A 26,415-nucleotide genomic window follows, 5' to 3' on the forward strand; every position below is an offset into this window, starting at 1 on the left:
TGCTAGTCTGAGATCAAATGAGGCCTAGTGAACTTCCTTCAAAGCCATAAGAAGTCAGAATACTACACCCAGTTAACGCATTGGGGAGCTTCGTAATGAATACTGAAATTTCGAAGAGCAAGGAAGAGCAGGCATAAAAAGTAGCTCCACTGTAGAAGTTTTAAATAATGAAAATCCTCCATTATTACACACTAAACATAAAAGGGACTAACTTCACAAGATTTTGAAATGCAAAGCCATCCGTCCACTGTTCAGTAAATGAAGCACCATGCCGGACAGTTGTAAAATGCCCAAGGCGGAGTCGATCTTGCATGCTCTTCTCCCTGCTTGCCAGTTTTTCTTGTGTGCTCTAAGGAAATCAAAACATTGACATTCAATCATTTGCTAAGCTTAAAACTGAAAAGACTTGATAGGACAGGACTGAGCAAATTCAATTCACTGCCCCCACCAAATTTTGCTTCATCTCACCTTTTCAATCAGAAGTTTCTTGCTCATTGAAATGCATTTGTTTAACCTTTCTTTATATTTTTCAAGTAGCTTTTGTTGTTCATCTATTTGTCTTCTAAGATCACAGTTAGCCTAAAATGTTTGAAGGGAACATGCAACATCTATGATTTCAGTTTTACGACTTGTCAATGCAGAATAAAAAGAAACATTATTGGAATGACTTCCTTGATTCATAAATGTTCAGAATTACAAATCGTCTTCAGCATAACTTGATCGCCTCAAGTAGATTCAGTAATATACCGGCATTATAAAAAAAGTCTTCACTGAAAAATGTTTTACATATACAACTTTGCAAATACCAACTTGAGAAGAAAAAGTGTTTGCCAAATAGAATAAAATGCTAATCCCCCTGGGTGCTTTCAATTCTACCTCCTGGAGAGACGGCAGGTGAAAAATTCTTGTAGGTAAACTCTATTTGATTTGTAAGACTGTTTTAATGTGTAAGAGTCCACGCTCTTTTCACCAGGCCACAGTGCCTCCCTATATGGATTATCTCGCTTTGGTTGATGCATAGCTTCACATTTCTTTTCAGACATTAACTGGTAGCATCTAGACAGAAATTTTTAACTAGAAAATGCTAGTTTCATGAAATGAAGGGCAGAAAGAATCAGTGTGCCTAGGTATTACTCAGACCTTCCTAAAAGACTACTAAAAAAAAGCACCCCCTTCCTTTTATGTTATGGGTTCCTTCCAAAAATCCATAATAGTCTAGCCAAATAGGCTGTTGCAATGAGAAATTAAAACTAAATCCAGCTCCTCAAGCAGTTAACAGTTAACATTTTGGGGGGAATTAAAAATAAAAAGCTACACACCCCCACACAAACTCCAACACTTTATAAAGTATGCTGAGTTAGGCAACTGTGCTAATCAACCTAATTAACTGATAGCTAGAGCATGATTTTCAATCATGCTGGGTTTTTTACTCATTTGCCGACCTGTGTTCCATTTTTATAAACACTATCATTAATCCATCCCAATTTCAATATTGTCTCCCAATTTCAATATTATTTCTATTATGCATTATTTAGTATATCTCTTTACATAAAATGCCAGCATTTTCAGAAACATTTTAATTAAAATTTGCCAAAACTTCGGCATGCAAAGCCAAAAAGCTATTCTGTAAAAACACTTTCATAAGAAAAGGTTGCATTCTCTCAAATATCAACTTTGGCTAAAGCCTACAATCCATTAAATATGTTTCTGATGGCATCAACATTTTTCTTACGATCGCTTATCAGAGAGAAATTTGTTCTATATGCTAATCTAGTACTTTCCAGAATTCTGTTTTTTATACTCACGAAGTATTTATAGATCTTGTAAAGAAGGGATTTTCACCTTCAAGCTAGTGCTTTCAAATCACGTTTCATTTTTAGAAGAATATTTGTAGCTTTAAATTTTTTCACATAATGTTTTCTGCACACTTTACTACTGAGTTGCTTAAAAAAAATGTTTTCTATAAACCTTATCACTTACCCTGAGCAAGTCATCTATTCGACCTTCTTTCTTTTCCAGGTCTTGATTTTTATTACTTTCTAGTGCAGCTAATTTCAACATTGTGAGATCAGTCTAAACAAAAGGAAACGGTTTTATTTTTGGCAACACAATTGGAATAGACAAATGTTAATTGAAAACACTTCCACAGCCATTTCTCTAAGATGAACTGCCATGTAAAAGATAGCTTTGCTCAAGACATTATGCTAAAAAGTTTCCAAATTAAAACTGAGTACTTCATAAGATTATGCTAGGGCATCATATCTTCTGGAGAGATGGCAGGTGATAAATTTTTGTAGGTAAACTCTATTTGATTTGTAAGACTGTTTTAATGTGTAAAAGAGTCCATGCTCTTTTCACTAGGCCACACTGCCTCCCTGTATGGATTATCTTCATTTGGGTCGATGTATAACTTCAGGTTTCTTCCGAATCAACTGGTAGCATCTAGACACAAATTTTCAACTAGAAAATGCTAGGTGGTCATATCATTTGAGACTCCCAGTTGACAAAAGCCTTAAACTTGTGAGGCACCAAACTACTATAGGAAGTGGAAAAACTATAATCTCTAGTTATTTTAGGACAAATTGACAATCATAAATGTCAGATTCCTCACCCCCACTACAAATGGCAGGTGATAAATTTTTGTAGGTAAACTCTATTTGATTTGTAAGACTGTTTTAATGTGTAAAAGAGTCCATGCTCCTTTCTCTAGGCCACACTGCCTCCCTGTATGGATTATCTTCATATGGGTCGACACATAACTTCAGGTTTCTTCAGAATCAACTGGTAGCACCTAGACACAAATTTTCAACTAGAAAATGCTAGGTGGTCATATCATCTGAGACTTCCAGTTGACAAAAGCCTTAAACTTGTGAGGCAGCAAACTACTACAGGAAGTGGAAAAACTATAATCTCTAGCTATTTTAGGACGAATTGACAATCATAAATGTCAGATTCCTCACCTCCACTACAAATAAAATTTCCTCAAAAATTAGCTATCAAAAAAACTTTTATCAACATAAAGTCCTCAACTGCATTTAGACAGATGTTCAATGATTCTGAATACCAAAAAAAATTTACTATAAAATACTTACCTGAGTAATTCTAAATGATAACTGCTTTGGTTGTGTGACAGGATGGTCCCCAAAGGCTAATGCAGTAGGAGAAGGGCTATTGGGACGTACCTAAAGCACATGTGAAAAAAGGTGACTTTAGTCCCAAATGAGAACAGATGCAGATGCTAATGTGATCACTATTTCATTTACTAGAAAAGGGGTTTAAAATCAGAAATAATTTACTAATAATCCTGTCTTCTTTCCCATAGATGTCAATAACTAAGTCAGCCTTTTTAAGTAGAGTCTCAAAAACTCCCTGACAGCCTATCCAAATTTCCCCAAGCTTGACATACAAGTCCAAACGATAGTGGAGGAAACCAAGATTGCCCCCTTGTGCAATCTTTCTCCTTCTTAACCATTCTTTTTTTGGTCATCATAGAGTACTAATTTCTGCAAACTAAAGTTCAAGGTTCCATGCAGAGGCTTTTGATCCGAGCAGTGACAAAAGAACCCTGGTTCCTCTGGTTTTACATGGATCCCCTTATTCTCAGTGGCCTCATCTGGGGAGCAGTATTGAAGGGCATACATACTCGATGTGGGGAAATGATGACTGGATTACCATGCTTGATGTCAGACAACATAATGAGAAAGAGGATGGGAAAGAGGGGAGAAGGGGAGGTCAGAACCAACACATGTTAGGTGTGGGCTGAAGGCCAGGGTTCCTTGAAGAGGATGAGGGGGCCCAGCAAGACCTCAAGACTGTTCTGGAATAGATGTCCAGTAAGGAATAGGTTAAAGCTTTGGCCATATGGCAGTGGGATGGAAAACTACAAAGAATGACATGGGATATAAATCAATCAGTGGTATTTAGTGAGTGCTTACTGTGTGTAGAACACAGAGTTCAATACAAAAGAGATGGTAGGCACAATTCCTGCCCACAAGGAGTTTATGGACTAGAGGTGCATACAGATATTAAAATAAATTAGGGTTAGGGGAAACAACAGACTACAAGGACATGTACACAGCTTTTCCACCCTTTGACACCACCACCACCCTCTCCATCTCCGATGCACGCAACGTTGGTCTTCTAGACTGTGACTCCGCTGTTGGGTAGGGACCGTCTCTATATGTTGCCAACTTGTACTTCCCAAGCACTTAGTACAGTGCTCGGCACACAGTAAGCGCTCAATAAATACAAATGAATGAATGAATTCATCCAATCAGATTTATTGAGCTCTTACTGTATGCAGATGACTGTATAAAGTTCTTGGGAGAATACAACAATAACCAGACACATTTCCTGCCCATAATGAGTTTACAGTCTATTCATTTATACTTTCATTTTCAGTATGTTTCTAAATCCAATCAGTTTTTCCTCTACATTTCCTTGATCTTCTCCTTCGTCTCTATCCAAATGACTCCAACTCTGGTCTTAGTTCTCATATCCCAGCTATACTGCTGAATCAGCCTCATCACTAGTCTCCCTGTCTCTTCAGTCTATATGAATAATCTCTTTAATCTGGTATACACATCTAAGAGCTAAGTACAATGCTCTGCACACAGTAGGTATGCAATAAATACTATTGGGTGATTTCTATCACTATTGCTTCCCAAGACAGTGCTACTCCATTGCATTTTTCAAGATTTGCTTTGAGGCCGTGCTACACCATCCTAGATCTATTCAAGTACCTAATTTCAACGTAAAACCACAGTACAGTGGGTCCATATCTGCCTAATACAGTTTGTACATACCTTTCAGCACATACATAATAAAACTGGAGCATTATCAGCAAGTACGAGAATACTATAAACAATACTAGTATTAACATTCAACAGCAGTACATAGAAAAGTTCTAAAACAATTATAATTACTCTAATCACTGGTGAAGGATGATTATTTTAATTGACATTATGGAGAAATATAATCCTTTCACAAAAGGCCAATTAAACAAAGTTGCTTTACTTTTCACAATTAAATTATCTCGGTTAAAAATCACACTTATTTTAGAGGTGCACAACTGGAAATATTGGAACAATATAAAATTTGATTCTACTGAAATCAATCCTTACAACTACAACAGAAATGACACTGGTCCTATCTACACAATACTGTTGTATGAACTTTTTCAGTAATGCTAAACATGACAAGATTGGAAAACACAAAAACTTACAGAAGAGGAAGGGGTGGAATGTGAATGTGAGTTTTGAGGTGAACGGATTGCAGGAGGTATGCCTCTCACTGGACTTGAGCCATTCCCCCCTTGGTACTGAAAAGAAAAGAATACAGACACACAGATATATAGCGTGTAGGTTTATGGCTCTGATACAGTGATTAGCAATTCCAATTATCTTTACAAGACTATAACAATTAATTTCAAGCATTTATAACTCAAATGTAAGAGTCATATAAGTACATTATTCCCAGTTTGGACTGCATAAGAGAAACACAAGGTCACATAATATTTAAAAACTCAATATAGGAGAAAAGAGCATCAATTGACATAAACTGATAAACTCACACAAATTGAAAAAAATTAATATTCCTTTCACCATATAATATTCTCCAATTTTATAAGTTTAACAAACTGTTCAAATAATGATCTGCTTCTCAAAGGCCCTTTGAACTGGCAATGTGATTCTCTAACAGGACATCAGTCAGTTTCTAAGATATCGAAGCTCATATCAAATGTCAGATTAAAACAACAGTACTGATCATTTACTATATCAAGGAAAACAAAACAAAGATCTCTCAAAGTTGATTGTTAGTTGATTATAGTTATGCTACATTAATCAGAGGCAATCTCAAAATTAAACTTACTTCAAAATAATCACTAATTTTGTGACCTCGTCCCCCAATACTTTTTCCTAAAATGTAAAATAAAAATTATTTTTTTAAAAAATTAGAATACACAATCATTTCGTTATTACTGATCAGAAAAGTGAATAACAAATTTTACTGTCAAAGAAATATACTTGGGAATATTTTTTGAACACAGGATGATTTTGTCACTTCTCCTAGCAAGCCAGAAAGAGCAGGGAAGGAGACGAGGATTATTTTATAAAAACACTGCTTTAACTGCAGAGCATTACCAGAGTGCTCAAAGAAACGTTTTGAATTTCAAAAGGCTTTGAGAATAGGTCTTTCCATGACGAATAACACTTCAGCGGAAACATACGTCATGTTACCATTTTAATTACTGGAAGTTCACATTGGCATATGTGGACATATTTTTAAAAGTGGTACTAATAATGCTATTAAAGACTGAATATAATCTGTACATAGTTCAAAGAACACAGTTGGATGAAACAAAAGAATCATTTTAAAGTATTTTATAAATAGGTTATAGTTGAGGGTCTTTTTTTTTCTGTGCTTTAGTTTCCAACGTCCTATAATAGCAATAGTGATAACAGCCACAACCAGAGCTTGGTTTCTAAATGGCACCAAAAAACACCCATCTGAGATGTGCTTGTTAAAGACACATACAGGTAAATCCAAGCCAAAAGAATTAAAAGCAACTAAGCCCACTATAAATAAACAGATTTTCTGGGTAAAGGGAATTTAATTTAGTTCCAGCTCTGAAGAGCCCTCTTCTCTTACTAAGCCCCCTCCCTATCCAGGTGATTCTAGGCTCTGGCAGAAGACACTGGAAGAGTGGAGAAAAACTTGTATTGACCTCAAAGGGCATTTTCCAAGAAAATCTATGCAAAGTAAAATATTTACGAACAGAAAGGGGTAAAACCAAATTATAAAATGCAGTACTTTACTCACAGTGAAAATCCCTCTCAAATATGATATATTTCCCCTCTAGTTCCACAACAAAACATTTTTGGGTTCAATTTCCTAGAAATGCAGAACCAAAAGATCATGGAATTTCCCTGAACACCTTTTTAGGGATAATTTCCAATTCTGAAAAATTTAAGAGAAATCCCAACGTAGATAAAGTAATAGACTCCAAAGAGTAGTTGCTCAAAAAGTACATTCCAGAATAAACACCAATGTGGAGATCGCATAATAAAGAATTGACAAGAAAATAAATTTCAAGTAGATGTAAATAAGCTCAAATCCACACAAGTATGAAATACCGCAATTTATGAATACCCAAAGAAAAATCACAACCAAATAAAAATGAGTTTTAACTTCTCTTATTCAATCAATGGTATCTATTGAGCCCATACTGTGCGAAGAGCTTGGGAGAGTACTAAGAGCTTAGGAGAGTAAAATACTTGGAGAACTACAACGTTAATTTTTTTTTACTTAAAGAATCTTGTTTAGTTTACCTTGACTGCTTTCACTCTGGTTTTCAGCTTTTCTCTTTCTTCCTCTGGATGGCTCTGACTGTTTTTTCTCTGGAGTCTACAAAATGCAAGTTTGTACAACTATATATTTCTGATTTAAGATTGGAAATAGACTCAACAGTAGTACATTATATAGGTTAAAAGCAGCTTTAATACCCTGTTACTGTTGATGTAATGTCCTTTCTCAAGTTCATTATCTTTAATTTACAAATGGAGAAAACTTCACTCAACCAGCTTGCTAGCTCAAAAACATTGACAGAACAATGTTTATTTGAAGAGCAGGTATGCAAGCAAATGCAAAAAAAGCACCCTCCAATTATAGTCTAAAAACCTGCTGATATGGTTATAGCTAAAGAAGAATTCCTCAGGAAAAAAACCTGAAGTAAACATTCCAATTTTAATATGTATTTCTAGCCTGACTTTGCTAAGCAGAATAGCTATCCAAGGAACTCATTTTTCAGGAGACAGCCTTTTCTTACCGTTTTTAAGCTGAAGACTCTATGAAAGTGGATGTGTCTTGATAGCCAATGAGATTAAATACACCAACACTACAGTAAAAAGAGCCTGAGCAATTCAGACTGTTCTCATCAGTGTTTCTTTGCACAAATCTACAAAGTCGATTACAGTATACTTGCCATTTTTTGACTGGAAAAGCCAAAAAAGAGTACTCAGTTTTAACAGTTGAGATTCTACTTGAAAGTTAAAAAGGCATGGGCTTTTCCCATCCAAAGCTTTTTCAGGAAAGAAAAGAATAGGAGGGGTAGGAGGGGAAGAGAGAGAATGTGGAGAAACAGCTGAGAACAATGGAAGGTTAGCGATCCAAGCCAAGAGACAAAGGTAGAGACTGCTTTCTCAAACTCATGGTATCATTATAGGTTTTAGATGAAACATCACTGGGAAATTAGGGAACATTTTTCTGAAAACACACATCTGTCTGGAGAGAACATAATATGTCAGAAGATTGTTCAAAGCATATTTGGCAGCATGGCACAGTGGAAAGATCACGAGCTTTGCAGTCAGAAGTCATGGGCAAGTCACTTAACTTCTCTGGGCCTCAGTTCCCTCATCTGTAAAATGGGGATGAAGACTGTGAGCCCCACGTGGGACAACCTGATCACCTTGTAAATTCCCCAGCGCTTAGAACAGTGCTCTGCACATAGTAAGCGCTTAATAGAAGTTATTATTATTATTATTGTTGGTTCAAATCCCAGCTCCACCAATAATAATAATAATGATGGCATTTGTTAAGCACTTACTATGTGTAGAGCACTATTCTAAGCGCAGAGCACTGTTCTAAGAACTATTGCCAGCTCTGTGACTTTGGGCAAGTCACTTCACTTCTCTGTGCCTCAGTTACCTCATCTGTAAAATGGGGATGAAGACTGTGAGCCCCATGGGGGACAACCTGATCACCTTGTAGCCTCCCCAGCCCTTAGAACAGTGCTTTTGTACACAGTAAGCGCTTAATAAATGCTATCGTTATTATATTTGCACACAAGTTTTCCTTAAATTCCTCAAATTTTCAATGGTACCAACTTGGGGCACAAACAGCAGAAAAACAACAACTGGAGATTATACCTGACAGTGGCTGACTATGATTCAACCACAAGCACAGGACATGTAAGAGTTAGCATGGAACTGTAAACAGTTTCCTTTACCAAATGCTAAGAAGTCCCTGTGGTTGGCAAAACTTTGACAATGCCAAAAGCTTATGACACATGACATCAGCTGAGATGGGTTGTGATTGTCAAAACTAGTGAAGCAACATGGCCCAGTGGAAAGAGAGGCCTAGGAGTCAGGGGGACCTTGGTTTTAATCCCGATTCTGTCAAATTGCTTGCGGTGTGACCTTAGGCAAGTCACTTAACTTCTTTGTGCCTCAGTAAACTATCTGTAACATGGGAATTGAATACTCCAGCAAACTGGGAGCCCTACGTGGGACAGGGACTGTGTTCGACCTAATAAACTTGTACCTACCCAAGCGCTTAGAACCATGCTAGACACATAGTAAGTGCTTAAATATCATAAAAAATATACCTACACATGATGAATATAAATAGCACCTTTGTAAAAATTTTTACTTACCTTTGATACTTTAAGTTTAAACTTAATTACACCTTACTCTGTAAATTTACTGTTAAAATTTTATTAGGTAGTTAACTTCCCTTGGCTTCCTCAGAGATTGCTCACACTTTTTCCTTGAGATCTTTATTAGATGCAAAAAATTCACAAAGTTGAGAAGAAAATGCAGTACAACAGGACTGGATCTTAATAGAATGAGGCACAACATGAAGCTGTGCATGAGGTCCACAGAACCAGGCATTCACTTGATCCTCTTATTAGGAGTGCCACAGAAGTTTGTGGTGATGAGAACCTGACATAAGGTATGGGTGTAAGCAATCTGAACGGCAAAAATTCAAAAATTAGGCTGATGCTAAGCTATGGAGAGCCACGTTAGCCAAAATGGCATACGTAGTTGTTCTACGTTCTCAAAGATGTCCTTGTTTCCCTTACAGGGGATTAGGTGGCTGAAAAGCCCAATGGAAGATCCACAGTCCCAAGCACACGTGCACACGCAAAGACCTCCCTTTATGTTGCTGTCATGTTTGTAGCACCAGGCACTACTTTCTCTTTCGTTTCTGTTTCATGATTCTCTTGAAGTCTCTGCTTAAAAACTTGTTTCTTTAACCCTGCAGTTCACCAGTGTTGCCTCTGCTACTGCTTGGTCCCAGTTTTCAACTGAGACAAAACTGTTTGAGGCTTGATTTTAATACATCTGGATTTATTACCTCTCACCCACATCCTGCCTTGGGCCTGAAACTTCCTCCTCCTTCACAGCTGATAGATAACTCTCCTCGGCTTCAAAGCCTGACTAAGAGCACATATCTCCTCCATGAGACGCCTTCCTCGACTAAGTCTTCATTTCTTCTTCTCTGATTCCCTTCTGTCATCCTTGAACTTGGATTTGCACCCTTTATTCACCCCAACCTCAGCACCATAGCATTTATGTACAGATCCTTATTTTATGTATCCTTATTAATTTCTGTCTCCCCCTTGAGACTATAAGCTCCTTGCGTGCAGGGAATTCGCTTGCTAACTGTTACACTGTACTCTCTTCAGGGCTTAGTACAGTGTTCTGCACATGGTAAGTAAGTGCTCTCTAAATAAGAGCACTTTTCAATAACAGCAAATGTTTCCTCTGCCCCACCTTGCTTTCGTTTGCCCTATTTCAGCTCAACATATGGAACTTTTGAGGTATTTTACAATTGTCCATTCTCCTCATATGTCCCACCCAGAGAAGTTGTAGTGCTCTGAGCTTAGCTTCAATGGCAGGCCACTGCCTTTGTTCTGCTAGTGACATTGGTGGAAGAAAATACTCAAGAAGTCAGCTGTGGCATATGTTGGGGATCATAAGAGTCTAAAAAACAACAGTACAGCTCTGTAGACTTTAAGCTGACCTGAAGCGTACTAGGATACTGCTGCCGCAGTGTCTGACAGGCTCCCAAAGGACTTCCTGACCTTCCTGATTCAATTTTCTACTTCTCTGCCTATCACTGCTTCATCACGCCAGTGAGTTGCCTAGGAAATACAACAGTGACCATGTTTAGGCTTGCGTTGCTAATGAAGACCTCTGATTGTGGGTGATGCTTCCCTGAAGCATTCAGTATTCTTAAGACTAATCATTACTTCTTAGCATCTGGCTGATTTGTCAGAGCAGTTTGTAGTCATTTGCATGTCTTCCTGGATGTCTAATGCACAGTCGCCCACATACAGTAACTGTCAAAATAACTCTCTCCTGGGTTCTGAATGATGCTTGAAGCCTACTGAGTTGGTCAAGTTTCCAGAAGGAGAGGAAGACTATTCTGTCTGTGTCCAAGTCTCTTGGTGATACACGGCTGTACAGAATAAATTGTATATGTTTGGAAGGGTAGGCACTGCTCTACCAACACTGACAATGTAGTAGAAGACCCCCATCTCTGTCATCATTGGCCATGGAGCTGTGAAGCAGAGCCAGAAGCTTTAATGAACTACTCAGGGCAGCCAATTAACCAAGCTTGGACCCAGTACTGGTGTTATATGTTACTGGAAGATATGTGAAAACGTCTTGGTGCTCTTTCCTACAGCTCGCCTGGGACAGCTGGGTCAAAAATTGCACGATCTGGGGAAACTATCATAACGGGGCCTGGAGGCTTGTAAAGAGCAAAGATTGTTGAAGGACAATAAGATGATGCATTTTCAGGGGTAAGAGTGGAAAGCAGGCAGGAGAGAAGGTATAATTTCATCTTCTCTATTTCTGCTCCTCTCTTTCTTCTCTATCCCCTCTATCCCCCTTTTAAGAGCTCATTCAGTAATGGGGATCAACCCCAGAGACATTTCAGGATATGGATTAGCCAACAATTGAAGGTGGCGAGAAAAATGGACAATGATGACCCAAACTCTGAAGGGGAATTGTTAGGGCAAGGTTAGTCATTCCCTCAGCTCCACAGCATAGCCCCTCCCAAGTATGTAGGTTGGGCCTGACTGCTAAATTTATTGCAGGAGACCTCCACAAAGCAGGATACCTTAATTAAACAGCTGAAGTAGCATGACCAAAGGGAGCAGCCAGCAGATCTATTTGGATCTACAAACTATAAATGACAAGGCATAGCAGTGATATGCTGGTTAAAAAAACAGTAGTAGAGAGAGCGCAACTTGGCATGAAGGAATCAGAATTAAGGTGGCTTATTTGGACAAAGACCTCGGGCAGCCCAAAAGGCAAGAAGCTCCTTGAAGACAGCAGAGATCAAGTCTACTAATTTTACTGTACTCCCCTTAGCACCTAGCACAGCGCTCGGCACGCAGCAGACGTTCAATAGATACTGTTAATTTATGAGACAACCTCAACAGCATTAAATCTTCAGAGAGCGTGGAGTGTTTACTTTGTGCAGAGTGATAAAAGACAGTCCTCCTGACTTGAAAGAGTTTACAAACTGAGGCTCTTGGAAGCCCAAGCCTAGCCAAGCCTGGAAGAGAGAAAGAAGACCCAGTGGCAGCAGGACAACTCTAAAGTTTGGAATCAAGTGAAGCTACAGATCTTTATGAACTCAGGAGGAGCTATGTGAATGGGGTAAGATGGCCATCTCCATCTCACAGTAATGTGCCTCTACAGTAACTCCATGATGAAAACAACCTTGGAGGGAGGCGGTTGGCAGGTGTACATGTGATGTATATGTCACCCCTCCCTTTTCTCCATCCCCCGGCTCTTAACCCTCTCCGCTACTTTCCTATCCTTCCCAGCAGTATCTTCAGATGAGATCTCTTCCCTCCTCTCAAATGCCACCCCATCCACCTGTGCTTCGGACCCCATTCCCTCTCATCTTATGAAAACTCTCGCCCCTTCCTTTCTCCCCTCCTTAACTTCCATCTTCTGCCTTCAAACATGCCCACGTCTCCCCCATCCTAAAAAACACCTCTTTTGACTCCACTGCCCCTTCTAGTTATCACCCTATCTCCCTCCTACCCTTCCTTTCCAAACTCCAAGAACAAGTTGTCTACACTCACTGCCTCGAATTCCTCAACTCCAACTCTCTCCTGGACCCCCTCCAATTTGGCTTCTGTCCCCTACACTCCACCGAAACTGCCCTCTCAAAGGTCACGAATGACCTCCTTCTTGCCAAATCCAATGGCTCCTAATCTATCCTAATCCTCCTTGACCTCTCAGCTGCCTTCGACACTCTGGACCATCCCCTTCTCCTCAACACGTTATCCAACCTAGGCTTCATAGGCTCCGTCCTCTCCTGGTTCTCCTCATCTCTGTGGCCGTTCATTCTCAGTCTCCTTCGCGGGCTCCTCCTCCCCCTCCCATCCCCTTACTGTATGGGCTCCTCAAGGGTCAGTTCTTGGTCCCCTTCTGTTCTCCATCTATACTCACTCCCCTGGTGAACTCATTCACTCACAAGGCTTCAACTATCATCTCTACGCTGATGACACTCAAATCTTAGAACAGTGCTCAGCACTTAGAATAGTGCTTTGCACATAATAAGTGCTTAATAAATGCCATTAAAAAAAATCTACAGCTCCACCCCGTTCTCTCTCCCTCCCTCCAGGCTCGTATCTCCTCCTGCCTTCAGGATACCTCCATCTGGATGTCTGCCCACCACCTAAACCTCAACATGTCCAAGACTGAACTCCTTTATCTTCCCTCCCAAACCCTGCCCTCTCCCTGACTTTCCCGTCACTGTAGATGGCACTACCATCCTTCCCGTCTCACAAGTCCGCAACCTGGATGTCATCCTTGAGTCCGCTCTCTCATTCACCCAACACATCCAATCTGTCACCAAAACCTGCCAGTCTCACCACCACAACATTGCCAAGATCCACCCTTCCCTCTCCATCCAAACCGCTACCTTGCTGGTTCAATCTCTCATCCTATCCTGACTGGATTACTACATCAGCCTCCTTTCTGATCTCCCATCCTCCTGTCTCTCCCCGCTTCAGTCTATACTTCACTCTGCTGCCTGGATTATCTTTCTACAGAAACACTCAGGGCATGTCACTCCCCTCCTCAAAAATCTCAAGTGGTTGGCCTATCAACCTTCAAATCAAGCAAAAACTCCTCACTATTGGCTTCAAAGCTCTCTATCACCTCGCCCCTTCCTATCTCACCTCCCTTCTCTCCTTCTACAGCCCAGCCTGCACACTTCGCTGCTTTGCCGCTGACCTCTTCCCCGTGCCTCGTACTCGCCTGTCCCACCGTCAACCCCTGGCCCACGTCCTACCTCTGGCCTGGAATGCCCTCCCTCCACACAACCGCCAACGTAGCTCTCTTCCTCCCTTCAAAGTCCTACTGAGAGCTCACCTCCTCCAAGATACCTTTCCTGACTGAGCCCTCCCTTGTTCCCTTCTCCTCCTCATCGCCACCCTCCCTTCCTCAACCCTACCCCCTTCCCCTCCCCACAGCACTTGTGTATATTTGTACATATTTATCACTCTACATATTTATTACTCTACTCTATCAGCAAGATGGAGCCAGGGGCAAATATGGTCAAAAACAATGTTTAGAAAAATTAAACTCTTCATATCTTACTATACAAAGTCACATCCACAAATCTTACAGAAAAACTCAAGACAATTCTACAGAGCCACAGAATTTAGGCTTTTGGAAATAAGATGCTGGTGTTTTTTCTCACGGGCAGGAGAAAATAACTTACTACTCAGCAATAACTGAGTAGACAGATAGTTTGAAATATAACCTACTTTATTAATAGTAGTTCAGAATTTACATATGGTATTAAGAGCTGGTTAAATACTTCAAAGAAAGCATTTTTAAGTCACAGGAAAAAAGTACAGCAATATATGACAAATAGGCTTAGCCATAAACCAAATTGCTAAAGAACTGCGGCATCAGGCCAAAGTTGATTAAAAAATATATCATCCTATCAAATAATATAAAATAATATATCACACTTTTCCTGCAGTTGCACAACATGGAGAATGTCCCAGTTTATAGGTTTCTAAAATTTTAAACACTATTCCTTTTTTCCAATCTGAAGATAATCAGTGATTAAATATCGTGATATAGAAAATTAAATAAATATTGCAAAATGAAGTGGGTAGATTCAGCACCTTTTGTTCTGAAGGGGCAAGCTCACTAATCTTATGGCTTTATGTAAAAAAGGCAAACAACAAATAGCAGAAAGATAAGGAACACCCTCAATCATCACTGACTCCCCCGCAGGCAACCGCCTCCCCCCCCCACACACACACCAAAAGCAACAAAAACCCCCAACAATAACAACAAAAAACACCTTGTAATTGTACCTAGGGCCACAATGAACTTGATGTAGACAGTGGCAAAAATGATTAAAGATTTGGGAAACAGCCCCAACAAGGAACGTAAGGCTTGGTCAGCTTGGAAAAAGGGAGACCTGAATAATTTCAACTGTAAATTTTATCTGTAAAATGGGTATTAAACTTCTCCTCTCCCTCTCACTTAGACTGTGAGCCCCATGTTGGACAGGGACTGGGTCCAACCTGATTAACTTGTATCTGTCCTAGTAATTAATTCAGTGCTTGGCTCACAGAAAGCACTTAAATACCAGAATTATCATTATCATTACTATTACTGATAATAATAAAAATACATGAAAGGATATTTGCATGAAAGAAGGTGAGCAGCTTTTCTTCACTGAACATGAAACAAGAAAAAGGCTTAAATTTCAACACGGAACACAGAATAAACAGTGGCCTTGGAAATAATTCTAGAAAAAATTCCCCCCCACCCAAAAAAAAATTCACTAAAAACAATTTTTACCAGAACCCAAACTCCTTTTCAAACCACCTGGAACATGAATATACCCACAAAAAAATTCACTAAAAACAATTTTCACCAGAACCCAAACACCTTTTCAAACCACCTGGAATATGAATATACTGCATATGCGCCTGTACCCTTTAAGCACTTCATATCCACCCCACAGCCCCACAGCAGTTCTGTACATATCTGAAATTGATTGTGCTCATGCACGTATCTGTAATTTATTGAAATGTCTGTCTCCCCTTCTAGACTGTAAGCTTCCAGTGGGCAGGAAACTTGCTTACAAACCCTGGTGTACTGTACTCTCCCGAAAGGCTTAGTACAGTGCTCTGCACAAGGTAATAACGCGGTAAATATCACTGATTATAGTTCAACCCAAACAAAACCACCAATGATTTAAAGGAAATAACCCTTCTATTAAGACATGAAAAAAAAGTTGCTGAATGTCTAAGGTTCAAACAAAAATGCATTGGAAATGGAAGAGAGAGGTCTAAAGTCTGCTTGGTGCAGGCTGGTCTCTCCCTGGAAATACTAGGGAACATCAACTTCCAGAAGTTCCCGGGAGACCATCTGAACAAGCGGGCCACTCCGGAACCACTAGCAACAAAATAAAAAAATTGGTAAAATTTCTCAATCTGAGCCCATCAAAAACAGGGGATTTCAATCTTTGTTCTCCAAGAGGTCCCTTAATCCATCCCCAGCATCTCTCTCAGGACAACATCATCATCATCAATCGTATTTATTGAGCGCTTACTGTGTGCAGAGCATTGTACTAAGCGCTTAGGAAGTACATGTACCTAAGACAAAAAATTGATCAATCACATATAAAAGAATGGCAACTCAGCCTAGTTAGTGAAACAGCCAGAAAATTCTGAGCAAAATTAAAAGTGAACCCCTACTTCTAGAGATGGAGAGGGCAGACAAATTTTGAAACAAATTAAGTGTGGGTAAGCACGAATAGCAAAAAACCCTCTTCTCTCTGTCAGGTTAAATCAATGCAATGGTAGGTCAAATCCTGACAAGAAATTAATTTACAACTATTAATGACTACGTAAGGGTACTGCAAGCTACATTCATAAAATAAAGTCTGCATGACATACTTCAAGAAATTGCAACCATTATTTTTCTGGATCGATATTCTAGTCAACTCAGTCTCATATTCACTTCCCGAAAGAATATAAGAAAAGGAGAATCTACAAAATGGAGAGTCTTCACCTAATTCAAAGAAATTAAAATGTTAAGGCTTCAAGTTGCCTTTTAAAAAGATTACAGTTTCAGCAAGGGAAGACCCAGAAGAAAAGAAGAGATTAAGTTGATTTTGTCTGCATTCAGCGGCTAAAGATGATCGTTAAATGCCTAGAAGTTGAATTAAAATGACTAAGAAAGTTTAACTCAAAATGACCTGGACTTTTCATTAAATCACTGAGAAGCTTCAAGGATAATATCCAAATTTAGACTGTGAACAAGAAATTTCTAGCTTGTTGTTATAAATAGGTGAATGACCATTTCCACTCAGTTTCTTAAAATGCAACAAGTGACCATTCTTTTTCTGGACTATTTATATCTACCAAGAAGACTCAAAGATTTTGTAATGAAATGGTTTGGTTCAGAGGTTCTAGGAAAGAAGATATTTAGGAACCCAGAGGGAACTATCAATTAAAAGTTTACTTGGGGTAAACCAATTTGTTAATCAAAGGTAGCTGGAGATTGTCTATCCACCAAGGACTCTGTATTTTAACACTGGTAGCAGGTAAAAAATCAGATTGTCTTAAAAAGGGGAAGGTGATAAACACTGGACTGCGGTTACCAAATACAGCCTTGGGCAAGGTTATTACTAATAAGAGTCAATTTGTAAAATACAATTTCAAGGCACACATTCTTTTTTCTTGCTTGGGGAAAATATAAACTCAAAGAAAGTGACATGTTTGACTATTTCCAAACATTTTTTATCGCTTAAGAATAAACCTCTGAATTCTTTATTTTGTATTACAACCCAAAGATTTTAAGACACTTTTGTTACTTCCAGAATCCTCTAACCACATCACAAATAGGATAAAGCCTGCCACTTAGATTTCCTTAGAATTTTTCTTATAAATTGATGGATGCATGGCAGCAAGAACAAGGCATTTTATCAAGGAAAGTATATTTTATTATTAAGCGCATAAATTGAGTTTGCTAAATTAGTTTTTTAAAATAAGGATTCTATCTACTAATGGATATTTTAATTGATGAAATCCAGGAGGTATCCTTGGAAAGGCTTAGAGAAAAATCACAGGGACAAAGATAACAAACATATCTTACGGTTTCACTAAACATTTTGTGATTAAAATGAAGGATTTGAAGAATTCCTCAATAGAAGGAAATTTTGAAACAGGTTAGTTTCATTAATTCATTTCACCCGGCATACCAAGGTTACGTTCATATCAAGAAATGTTCCACAGCTCTGGGAAGCTAGAGTGAATAACTTTAATCTTTTTTGCTTTGTGGGAAACAATGTCTCCTGCCTTCATAGAGGCCTAGAGGTGTTGGGATCCTAACTTCTTTAGTCAGGTCCTCTGAATTACCGGGCAGAGATAACTTGGTACAACAAGATCTAGTAAGGCTTAACTCAACGGGGACCGACCGCGGGAAAGGTCCCAACACTTGAAAACTCATTTCAGCTGCCTGTCAGACCGTCTCTTTGTAAGGGAAAGCCCAGTGAGTCAGGGCCCCAACCAAACTCGCTTAGAGTGTGTGGGTACCTGAAGACCACTGCATAAAACGCCGCAGGCAACAAGAGGACTCGGATGCTTAAACCCAGCACAAGAAATAAAGATGCTTCTTTCAATGTTCCGTCTCTCTCCAAACTCAGGGAGTTATTACTGAATGCTGGAAATGTATTAATCAGCACAATTTTCCTGCCCTGATCCAAGTAGAAAAAGAATGGAACAGATCAAGTAGGGAGACAGCTAAAAGATGGAAAAACCATGAAGCTTTTTAAGCCTTTGAGAGAAGTTGAACTCCCTGGTAACTGAAAAGATGAAAGTTTCCAGAATAAAAACTTAAGCAGAAGATGCAATAGTAACTAAATAACTGAACACATCTAGTCAACTTCTAAATCAAATATATTTTACAGTTAAGGTGTGGAAAGCTCAAAATTCAATCCTCTACTCCATGTAACGGCTACATTTCCAAACCTTCAGATTTTTTTAAAAGACAAAAATCCATTTCAAGAGAGGACAGACCAACCACAAGTAATTACTTTGCACAATGTAAAGAAGATATAATTGGTACATAAATAGATCTGGGGTTCACATTTCCAAGGAGTTATTGCAAACAACAGTGGAAAATGCTTTCGAAATATAATGAATCAACATTTACCCACTGTCCCCTTCTAAAACCATTTTTATAATTAAAGCCTAAACTCAGCTACACCAGACAAAATTTTATTGTCTTTATCCACAATGTTCTTCATTCTGAAACACAACAAAACACTTATTCTTTATAACATAGTTTATTTCAGATAATGCAATGGAATAGTTCTTTAGCACAATACTGAATAGCCACTGAAAAGAAACACATTCTAAAAGTTATATGTCATTGTTAGCATCACATTTCATAGCCCAGATAGATTTACATACCTCTGATTCTTTGTCACTTAGAGATCCCAAGCTTCCAAAGCTGTGATTTGAACTTTCATTGTTTGTTGAGGCCTTAAGGAAAAAAAAAAAACCCGGAGTGAAAGATCATTTTGGTTGAAATAACCATATAGATGAGGAAATAAACTAAATCAGTGTTAATCTCAGGTGCTCTTTGCATCTGGGTGACTGTGGTTATATAAACCAGTCAAAGGTATTTCTTTAGCACTTACTGTGTGCAGCACATATACACACTCTCACATACACATATAAACACATACATGCATATAAGTATCTCTAGATACTAATGCATATATGTATCTCTAAATAATAATAATAGTGGTATTTGTTAAGTGCTTAATATGAGCCACGCACTGTACTAAGCTCTCGGGTGGATACAAGCAAATCGGGTCTGACAGTCCCTGTCCCTCATGGAGCTCATAGACTCAACCCCCATTTTACAGATGAGACAACTGAGCCACAGAGAAGTAAAATGACTGGCCCAAGGTCAGAGAGCAGGCAAGTGACAGAACAGGGATTAGAACCCATGACCTTCTGAATCCCAGGCTTGTGCTCTATCCACTACGCAATGCTGCTTCTGTATACAGAAAAATAAATGTATGGCAAGCAGCGTGACGCAAGGGAAATAGCACGGGCCTGGGAATCAGAAGACCTGGATTCTAATCCCGGCACCACCATGTACCTGCAGTATGATCTTGGGTTTCATTTGTCTTCGTCTGTCTAGATTATAAACTCCTTACGGGCAGGGAGTGTGCCTGTCAATTCTATTGTATTGTGTTCTCCCAAATGTCTATAGCCCAGTGCTCTGCACATACTAAGCACTCAGCAAATAACTGATTGATTGTCTGGGCGTCAGGTGCCTCATCTGTAAAATGGGGGATTCACTACCTGCTTTCCCTCCTACTCAGACTGTGAGCCCTGTGTGGGACATGGACTGTGTCCAACCTGATTAACTTGTATCTACTGCAGCGCTCAGAACAGTGTTTGACACATAGTAAGTGCTTAAATACCATAAAATGATTAATCAATAAATTACTTAGAAAAGTGTTGCTGCCACTCCAGTGTGCAAGTTCCAGGCCTTAGGATGCCCCTTGACTTTCACTGCTCTATGTGACAAAATTTGAAGGACAGTGTGAACATACAGATGTGAACATACAGACTTGGAAACACTATATAATTCAAATTCCTTTCTGTAACATCACACAAGAAATACCATTACCACAACTAAAACCAAGGCAAAAATCTTTCAGAAGGTCATTATTTTAAAGTATCACCCTTTAAGGATTACTGATGCCCAGAGACGAATAAAGCAAGAAAAAGAAATACAAAGGAACTCTGTGGTAAAAAAGAACCAATGAGAGGAGCAAATGTTTCCTGTCCCTCACAGGGGCAATGAAACTTTCAAAAGTCACATTTATCTAAGTAGGTTGATAGTTTGTTGTTTCATTTAAAACAAACTAGAACAGCCTAACTTCAAGATTAATAACTTCAAGTTCCATGCCCCTGGAGGTTTGAGCCGCCAGTGCAATATGGAGACTATCCAAAGTAGCTAGAGTTCTCTCCAAAAGCAGAGAGCTAGAGCATTTTATCAGAGCCAGATGAAAGGGAATTGAGAGAGATCAACTGGGCTTGAAAAGTCTATTTCCAATTCCTGAATTAGAAGACTTGGTGAACGTAGGCTTTAACGAGCAGAAAAGATTTTTTTGGAGTTTGTTGGACCAGTGAGGAAGAATGGTCCTGGGAACAGCCATATGGCAAAGAACTGATGTTTTTAAACAATCCAGGCTACAATTCCCTCTCATTGGCCTGGATAATTGAGTCTGAATTGGACATTCGAAACAGTCAAATAATATGAAGGGGAGGGGCTTAGTACAGCCAATAGGTTTACTCACTTTAGCTCCAACACTGCAGCTTCCAGTACTCCCAGTGCTACCACTCACAACTCCTGTAAATCTGGCCTCTAGCAATTCTTGCCTTCTTGGGTCCAGACTATGAAGCTCATCCATTGCACCTAAAAAAATACATCTGGTTAATTAAATTCTGCCAATTAGGTTTGCAAATGAACACTTCAGGTAAACAGAATGCTTATCTGTCCGGCTAAACGTAAAGATTTACACCATTAAGCTCACTCAAATGAACAGAAGAAAATGTCTCAGACTAAAGTACTTAAGATCTTTGGATCGTCTCATTCTAATAGTAGGCTCACTCCGTTTTAAAATTTAGTCCAAGGATGCTGAGAATCGCAAAAATAAAAAATAAGTGCTTCGCATGGTGCTGTGCTTAACACTCAACCAACTTCCTTCCTCTCCCCTTCCCCGTACCCCCCACATTACCTCCTTCCCCTCCCTACAGCACCTGTATATATGTATATATGTTTGTACATATTTATTACTCTATTTATTTTACTTGTACGTATTTATTCTATTTATTTTACTTTGTTAATATGTTTTGTTTTGTTGTCTGTCTCCCCCTTCTAGACTGTGAACCCGCTGTTGGGTAGGGACCGTCTCTATATGTTGCCTTGTACTTCCCATGAGCTTGGTACAGTGCCCTGCACACAGTAAGCACTCAATGAACACGATTGAATGAATGAATGAATGAACCTGAATCCAGAAATGCACGGGTACTATACTCAGAAAATCTATTATTTAATAAAAATGAACACACAAGAGTGCTACAATAAATAGATTTACTTCAACATTTCATTCTTTGCTTCTTCCCCAAGTTTCCCTATGCTTTGGGAAGATCAAATCATGTCAGATCATTTAATTTCTTTCAATCATGGTGCCAGGCCATGTAGACTAGGGGGGAATCAATTGATGTAATATTTCTAGACTTCAGGGCTTTAGATTCTGTTCTATAAAGCACTTGCCTTGATCAGTGCTCCACCATGAAGCCACAGAAAGATGCAGTCAGACAAGAGGAACGGTAAGTATATTATATTTCCTGTGAATTTTTCCTGTGGATTTCTGGTAGCTTGCCTTTACTGGCCTGAATGTGCAAACGTGACAGCTATAGAAACATCACAGGAGTATTTTCCGTATGAACTGCTGCTCTTGACCATTCTGCTATTACAGGGATAAACAGCTGGCTTAAAGGGCACATTAGGAAATGTGAGTGTCAACCTAGAAGCACAGGTTGTGATGCCCTAGTGATCAATCCTGCTTGGTAGTTTTATCAATGTCCTACACAAAATATTCCAGAAGATACTAATCTAATTTGCAAATGACACTAAACTGTTAGGGATGTTAATGCTTAAGATGGAAATAAAATTCAAAATAACGTAAATGAGAAAAATGTTCCTTCATATGTAGGATGATATTTGATTAGGACAAGTACGAGGAGTTGTGCATGAAGGTATATACAGTGATGCTGCTCCAATCCCTGCAGACCCAGTGACAGCTAGTTATTTGAATCACATGCATGAAAGATCACCCCATGCTACACTGTTTCACTGGTTATTCGTGGTGCCTGGCACTGCTTTGGGCTATTAGGATTCTCTTTGGCCCCTGCTCCAGCTCAGGAAGGACTCAAATCTTAGCCGCAGGGTGAGTCCACGACTGGTCCAGCGGGGCAGTGGGCTGCTCCTAACTCCTAAGCAGCCTGGCACCGAGTCTACCAAGTCTGTACTTGCTTTTTTACCCTGGCTTTTACATGTACTCTTCCATTGTTCCCATTCCTTTCGATTCTTTCTGTTGTCTTCTTCCTTTCTGATTGTCCTGACTCCCCCGTCTCCCATCTTAGCCCTATCTGAAACACTTTCTTCCTAAGGGAAGTTTTGCACCCTGCCTAGTTGTATGAGGGCTTTTTTCCTATTGGCTTTGGCTTGTTTACCCTCCCCCTTCCTTTTCCTGGACTTTATCCTTTCTCATTTCCTTTCCCTCTCTCCTATCTGTCAACCTCCTTTTCCTCTTCTCTCTGGCTAGAGTCTGTCTTCTTCCCAGAGCTCCCTCTTGGCTTCCATTCTGTTCTTTTCCTGAACTGTTCCCTTCTCCACTACAGTGCTCTTGGGAGGGGATCTGGCCACAAGATCAGAGGTAAGGACATGTAGGACAGCTGATGAGCCACTGCCAGAAATTGAGAACCATTAAAACTTCCACAGTAACTGCTAAAGATGGAAGTCTGTCGTGATACTGTGGAACAGGTCTTTGTGGGCCCTCTTCCACAGAGACCACAGCAGGCAATCCTGCACTTATTTATATATGCATATAAATACAAGAACAAAAATCCATATAGAACTGTGATAAGGAGAAGGTAAAAATACCATAAAAAGAAAAGGCAGAAAAAAAGTCAAAAGACACTCAACACCCTTCCCCTGTCCCCAAATGCCTGCAAAGAAATAAAATACCAGGTAGTAATAGAAGAAGGGAAAAGGGACAGGGGATGGAGAGAGTGAAAAAGAGCATAATAAATATATCAATTGTAAAGAATGGGTATTTCTGCTTAGTTTTTCCAAAACAATTCACATATGAATCCTCTTAAAGACAAATTGTACTGTGCAAACAGCAAAATAAAAGACCATCTTTTTAAGGGACTACATGTAGTAGTGCTACATTCTTCTTGTTCACAGACTGTACCTGCTGGTGGTGGGTGGCATTTTACTTAGAGTCACTAAAAGATAGTCTTTTCCACACATATGTTAACACTTAGGGATGGTAGAGCACCCTTTTTAATCAGGGAGAGGCAGCAAATTCCCAAATAGGGCTTTTAAGACAAGGAGAATACTTACCAAAAGTTGCTTTTCTTTGCCCAGATCCTAAGAGGTTATAACAGAAAACCAATTAAACAGGACTTTATGGCTGGGGGCAGGGAATAAGGCCATGCACTTGACTTGTTCATCCAACTGGGGAGATGGATTGACTGGTTTCCGTTTAGCCAACAGCCCACTCTGAGGGGTGGCTGGTAGGGGTGCTGGCTAGTTTTACTGAACAGGAAATCTGTGAGTCACCCTCATCAGCACACACAGCTGTGCTCTCAACCATTTCATTAGACATTGTTGAGTGTGGCACCCACTCTAGCCATTCGGAGGATTGGGGCTTTGTTTTTTGCTACCATCGGGGGAATCGAGTATTTAAGACACACTAGGTGGGTACATCATGCAGCAAAATAACACCCAGTCCTCATAAAGAGGACGTTACATTCTTGCAGAACCCCATGTTAAGTAAAGCACAAGTCCAGTACACACCACTACATATACGCACACTATCATTTCTTCCAACACCATGGAAGAAAGAGGAGGGTGAAGCAGTACCAATGGGGCAATCAGGGTAAATTGATTTCACTGAGTGCGTACTGTGGACTGCAGCACTTGGAAAAGTGATGATGATGATGAAGTCTCAGGATCAAGAACTTGTGTGAAGGAACTGATTACATTAAAGGAGACACCACCTCAAGGGCCAGATTACTTTCCTCTCCTTTCTCTCCTGAGAGTTAAGACAGCAAGAAGAAAAACAAAACAAAAATAAAAAACAGACTGGGAAAATACACCAAGGGTTAAACACCACACCAAGGGAAAAATTACAGAAATGATAACTTCAGAAGGTCCAAATAAAAACAATGAACAATTCATGAAAATATGTTGTAAATGAAATACAAAGAAGAAAAAAAGAGCAAAAAGGCTAAATAATTTGATATACAATTTGGGAAGACAGTGACAGTAGTTAGACTAACATTAACAGAATCTGTATATTTTCAGGTCCTAATGATAATAATAATAATATTTGTTAAGTGCTTACAAAGCAGGGTACTAAGCACTGGGCTAGATACAACATAATCAGGTTGGACACAGTCCCTGTCCCATATGGGAGCTCACAGTCTAAGCAGGAGGGATACCAAGTATTGAATACCCATTTTACAGATGAGGGAACTGAGGCACAGAGAGGTTAAGTGACTTGCACAAGGTCAACAAGCAAGTGGCAGAGCCAGGACTGGAACCCGGGTCTTCTGATTCCCAGGCCCAAGGTCCTTCCATCGGGCCCCGCTGCTGGCACAAAAGCAAAACTGGGGGGATAATCTTTGATTGGGTGAAAATGTTTTGCTGTGCATTCATTGTAACTTACAGTTCCTTCAGAGTACTGTTTAGCTGCACAGAATTTGCCCTCAAGCACCCTATGTACTAAAGGAATGAATCCAATCAACTATAAAGCTAACATGCAGGAAATCTGTAGTAGGCAGATCTTCCAAAGCAGCATTAAGAATTAATCACATGTGTTTCTTTCACCAGTCATCTATAATTCTGAAACAAAATACAGGCTTGACATTAGTAAAAGAAATCTACCAAATCTAAATTCGTAACCAGGTTTCTCACTGCCATGAAAATGTCTCTGGCACATTAATCAAATCCTTTTTTTGTCATTCCTGATTCTCCTTTCTTGACTATGAGTTCTTTGCAGTTACTACAAAAGGAGGAAATTCCCTAAAACATGGCTAATTTTTGTTATTTTACTATTCAACAAGAGGGCCCAAGCTGGTTTCCAACCTTGAAAGGGTTTCCAGCGGAAATGGCTTCTTTGTTTCAGAGGGCTAGAGCCTTTTTCTGTCTTCCAACTCTCCAAGCATGGATATTTGGATGCAGAGAGCGGGTGGAATTGAATTGTGAATTTTAATGAAAAGAGGCAAGGCTTTGCCGGGTGGGGTTCAGTTTTTCTGATGTTTGGGGAGTTAAATCAAGACACCTTGAGTTTTCTGGGAGTTTAAACTGATCTGAGAAGCAGCGTGGCTCAGTGGAAAGCGCCTAGTACAGTGCTCTGCACACAGTAAGCGCTCAATAAATACAACTGAATGAATGAATGGAAAGAGCACGGGCTTGGGAGTCAGAGGTCATGGGTTCTAATCCTGGCTCCGCCGCTTGTCAGCTGCGTGACTTTGGGCAAGTCACTTAACTTCTCTGTGCCTCAGTTACCTCATCTGTAAAATGGGGATTAAGACTGTGAGCCCCAAGTGGGACAACCTGATTACCTTGTATCCCCCCGGCGCTTAGAACAGTGCTTTGCACATAGTAAGCACTTAGCAAATGCTATTATTATTATTATAATATGCAGGTCAAGTTAATAAAAGGAACAGCACTAGTGAGGAGCTGGGATAAAAGGTCCTGGGGTACTCTGACCAAACAAAGAACCTTTACGCATCATTAA

At 39.6% G+C, this 26,415-nt stretch overlaps 1 protein-coding gene across 2 annotated transcripts in view; it reads right to left on the bottom strand.

Annotated features, from left to right (window-relative positions):
• Positions 1 to 26,415, bottom strand: part of TLK1 (tousled like kinase 1) — a 98,416-nt gene that overhangs the window by 33,188 nt on the left and 38,813 nt on the right. For both annotated transcript variants that reach the window (XM_038750812.1, XM_038750813.1), the window contains exons 2-10: positions 21,175 to 21,293; positions 19,265 to 19,336; positions 7,332 to 7,407; positions 5,872 to 5,918; positions 5,225 to 5,320; positions 3,093 to 3,182; positions 1,981 to 2,073; positions 469 to 579; positions 213 to 349 (exon numbers count right to left, since the gene is read on the bottom strand). In XM_038750812.1, coding sequence (XP_038606740.1) covers positions 213 to 349; positions 469 to 579; positions 1,981 to 2,073; positions 3,093 to 3,182; positions 5,225 to 5,320; positions 5,872 to 5,918; positions 7,332 to 7,407; positions 19,265 to 19,336; positions 21,175 to 21,293 — 841 coding nt within the window. The remainder of the gene's footprint in view (positions 1 to 212; positions 350 to 468; positions 580 to 1,980; positions 2,074 to 3,092; positions 3,183 to 5,224; positions 5,321 to 5,871; positions 5,919 to 7,331; positions 7,408 to 19,264; positions 19,337 to 21,174; positions 21,294 to 26,415) is intronic.

The sequence above is a fragment of the Tachyglossus aculeatus genome, chromosome 9 (genome assembly GCF_015852505.1).
Source record: "Tachyglossus aculeatus isolate mTacAcu1 chromosome 9, mTacAcu1.pri, whole genome shotgun sequence".
Taxonomy (NCBI): domain Eukaryota; kingdom Metazoa; phylum Chordata; class Mammalia; order Monotremata; family Tachyglossidae; genus Tachyglossus; species Tachyglossus aculeatus.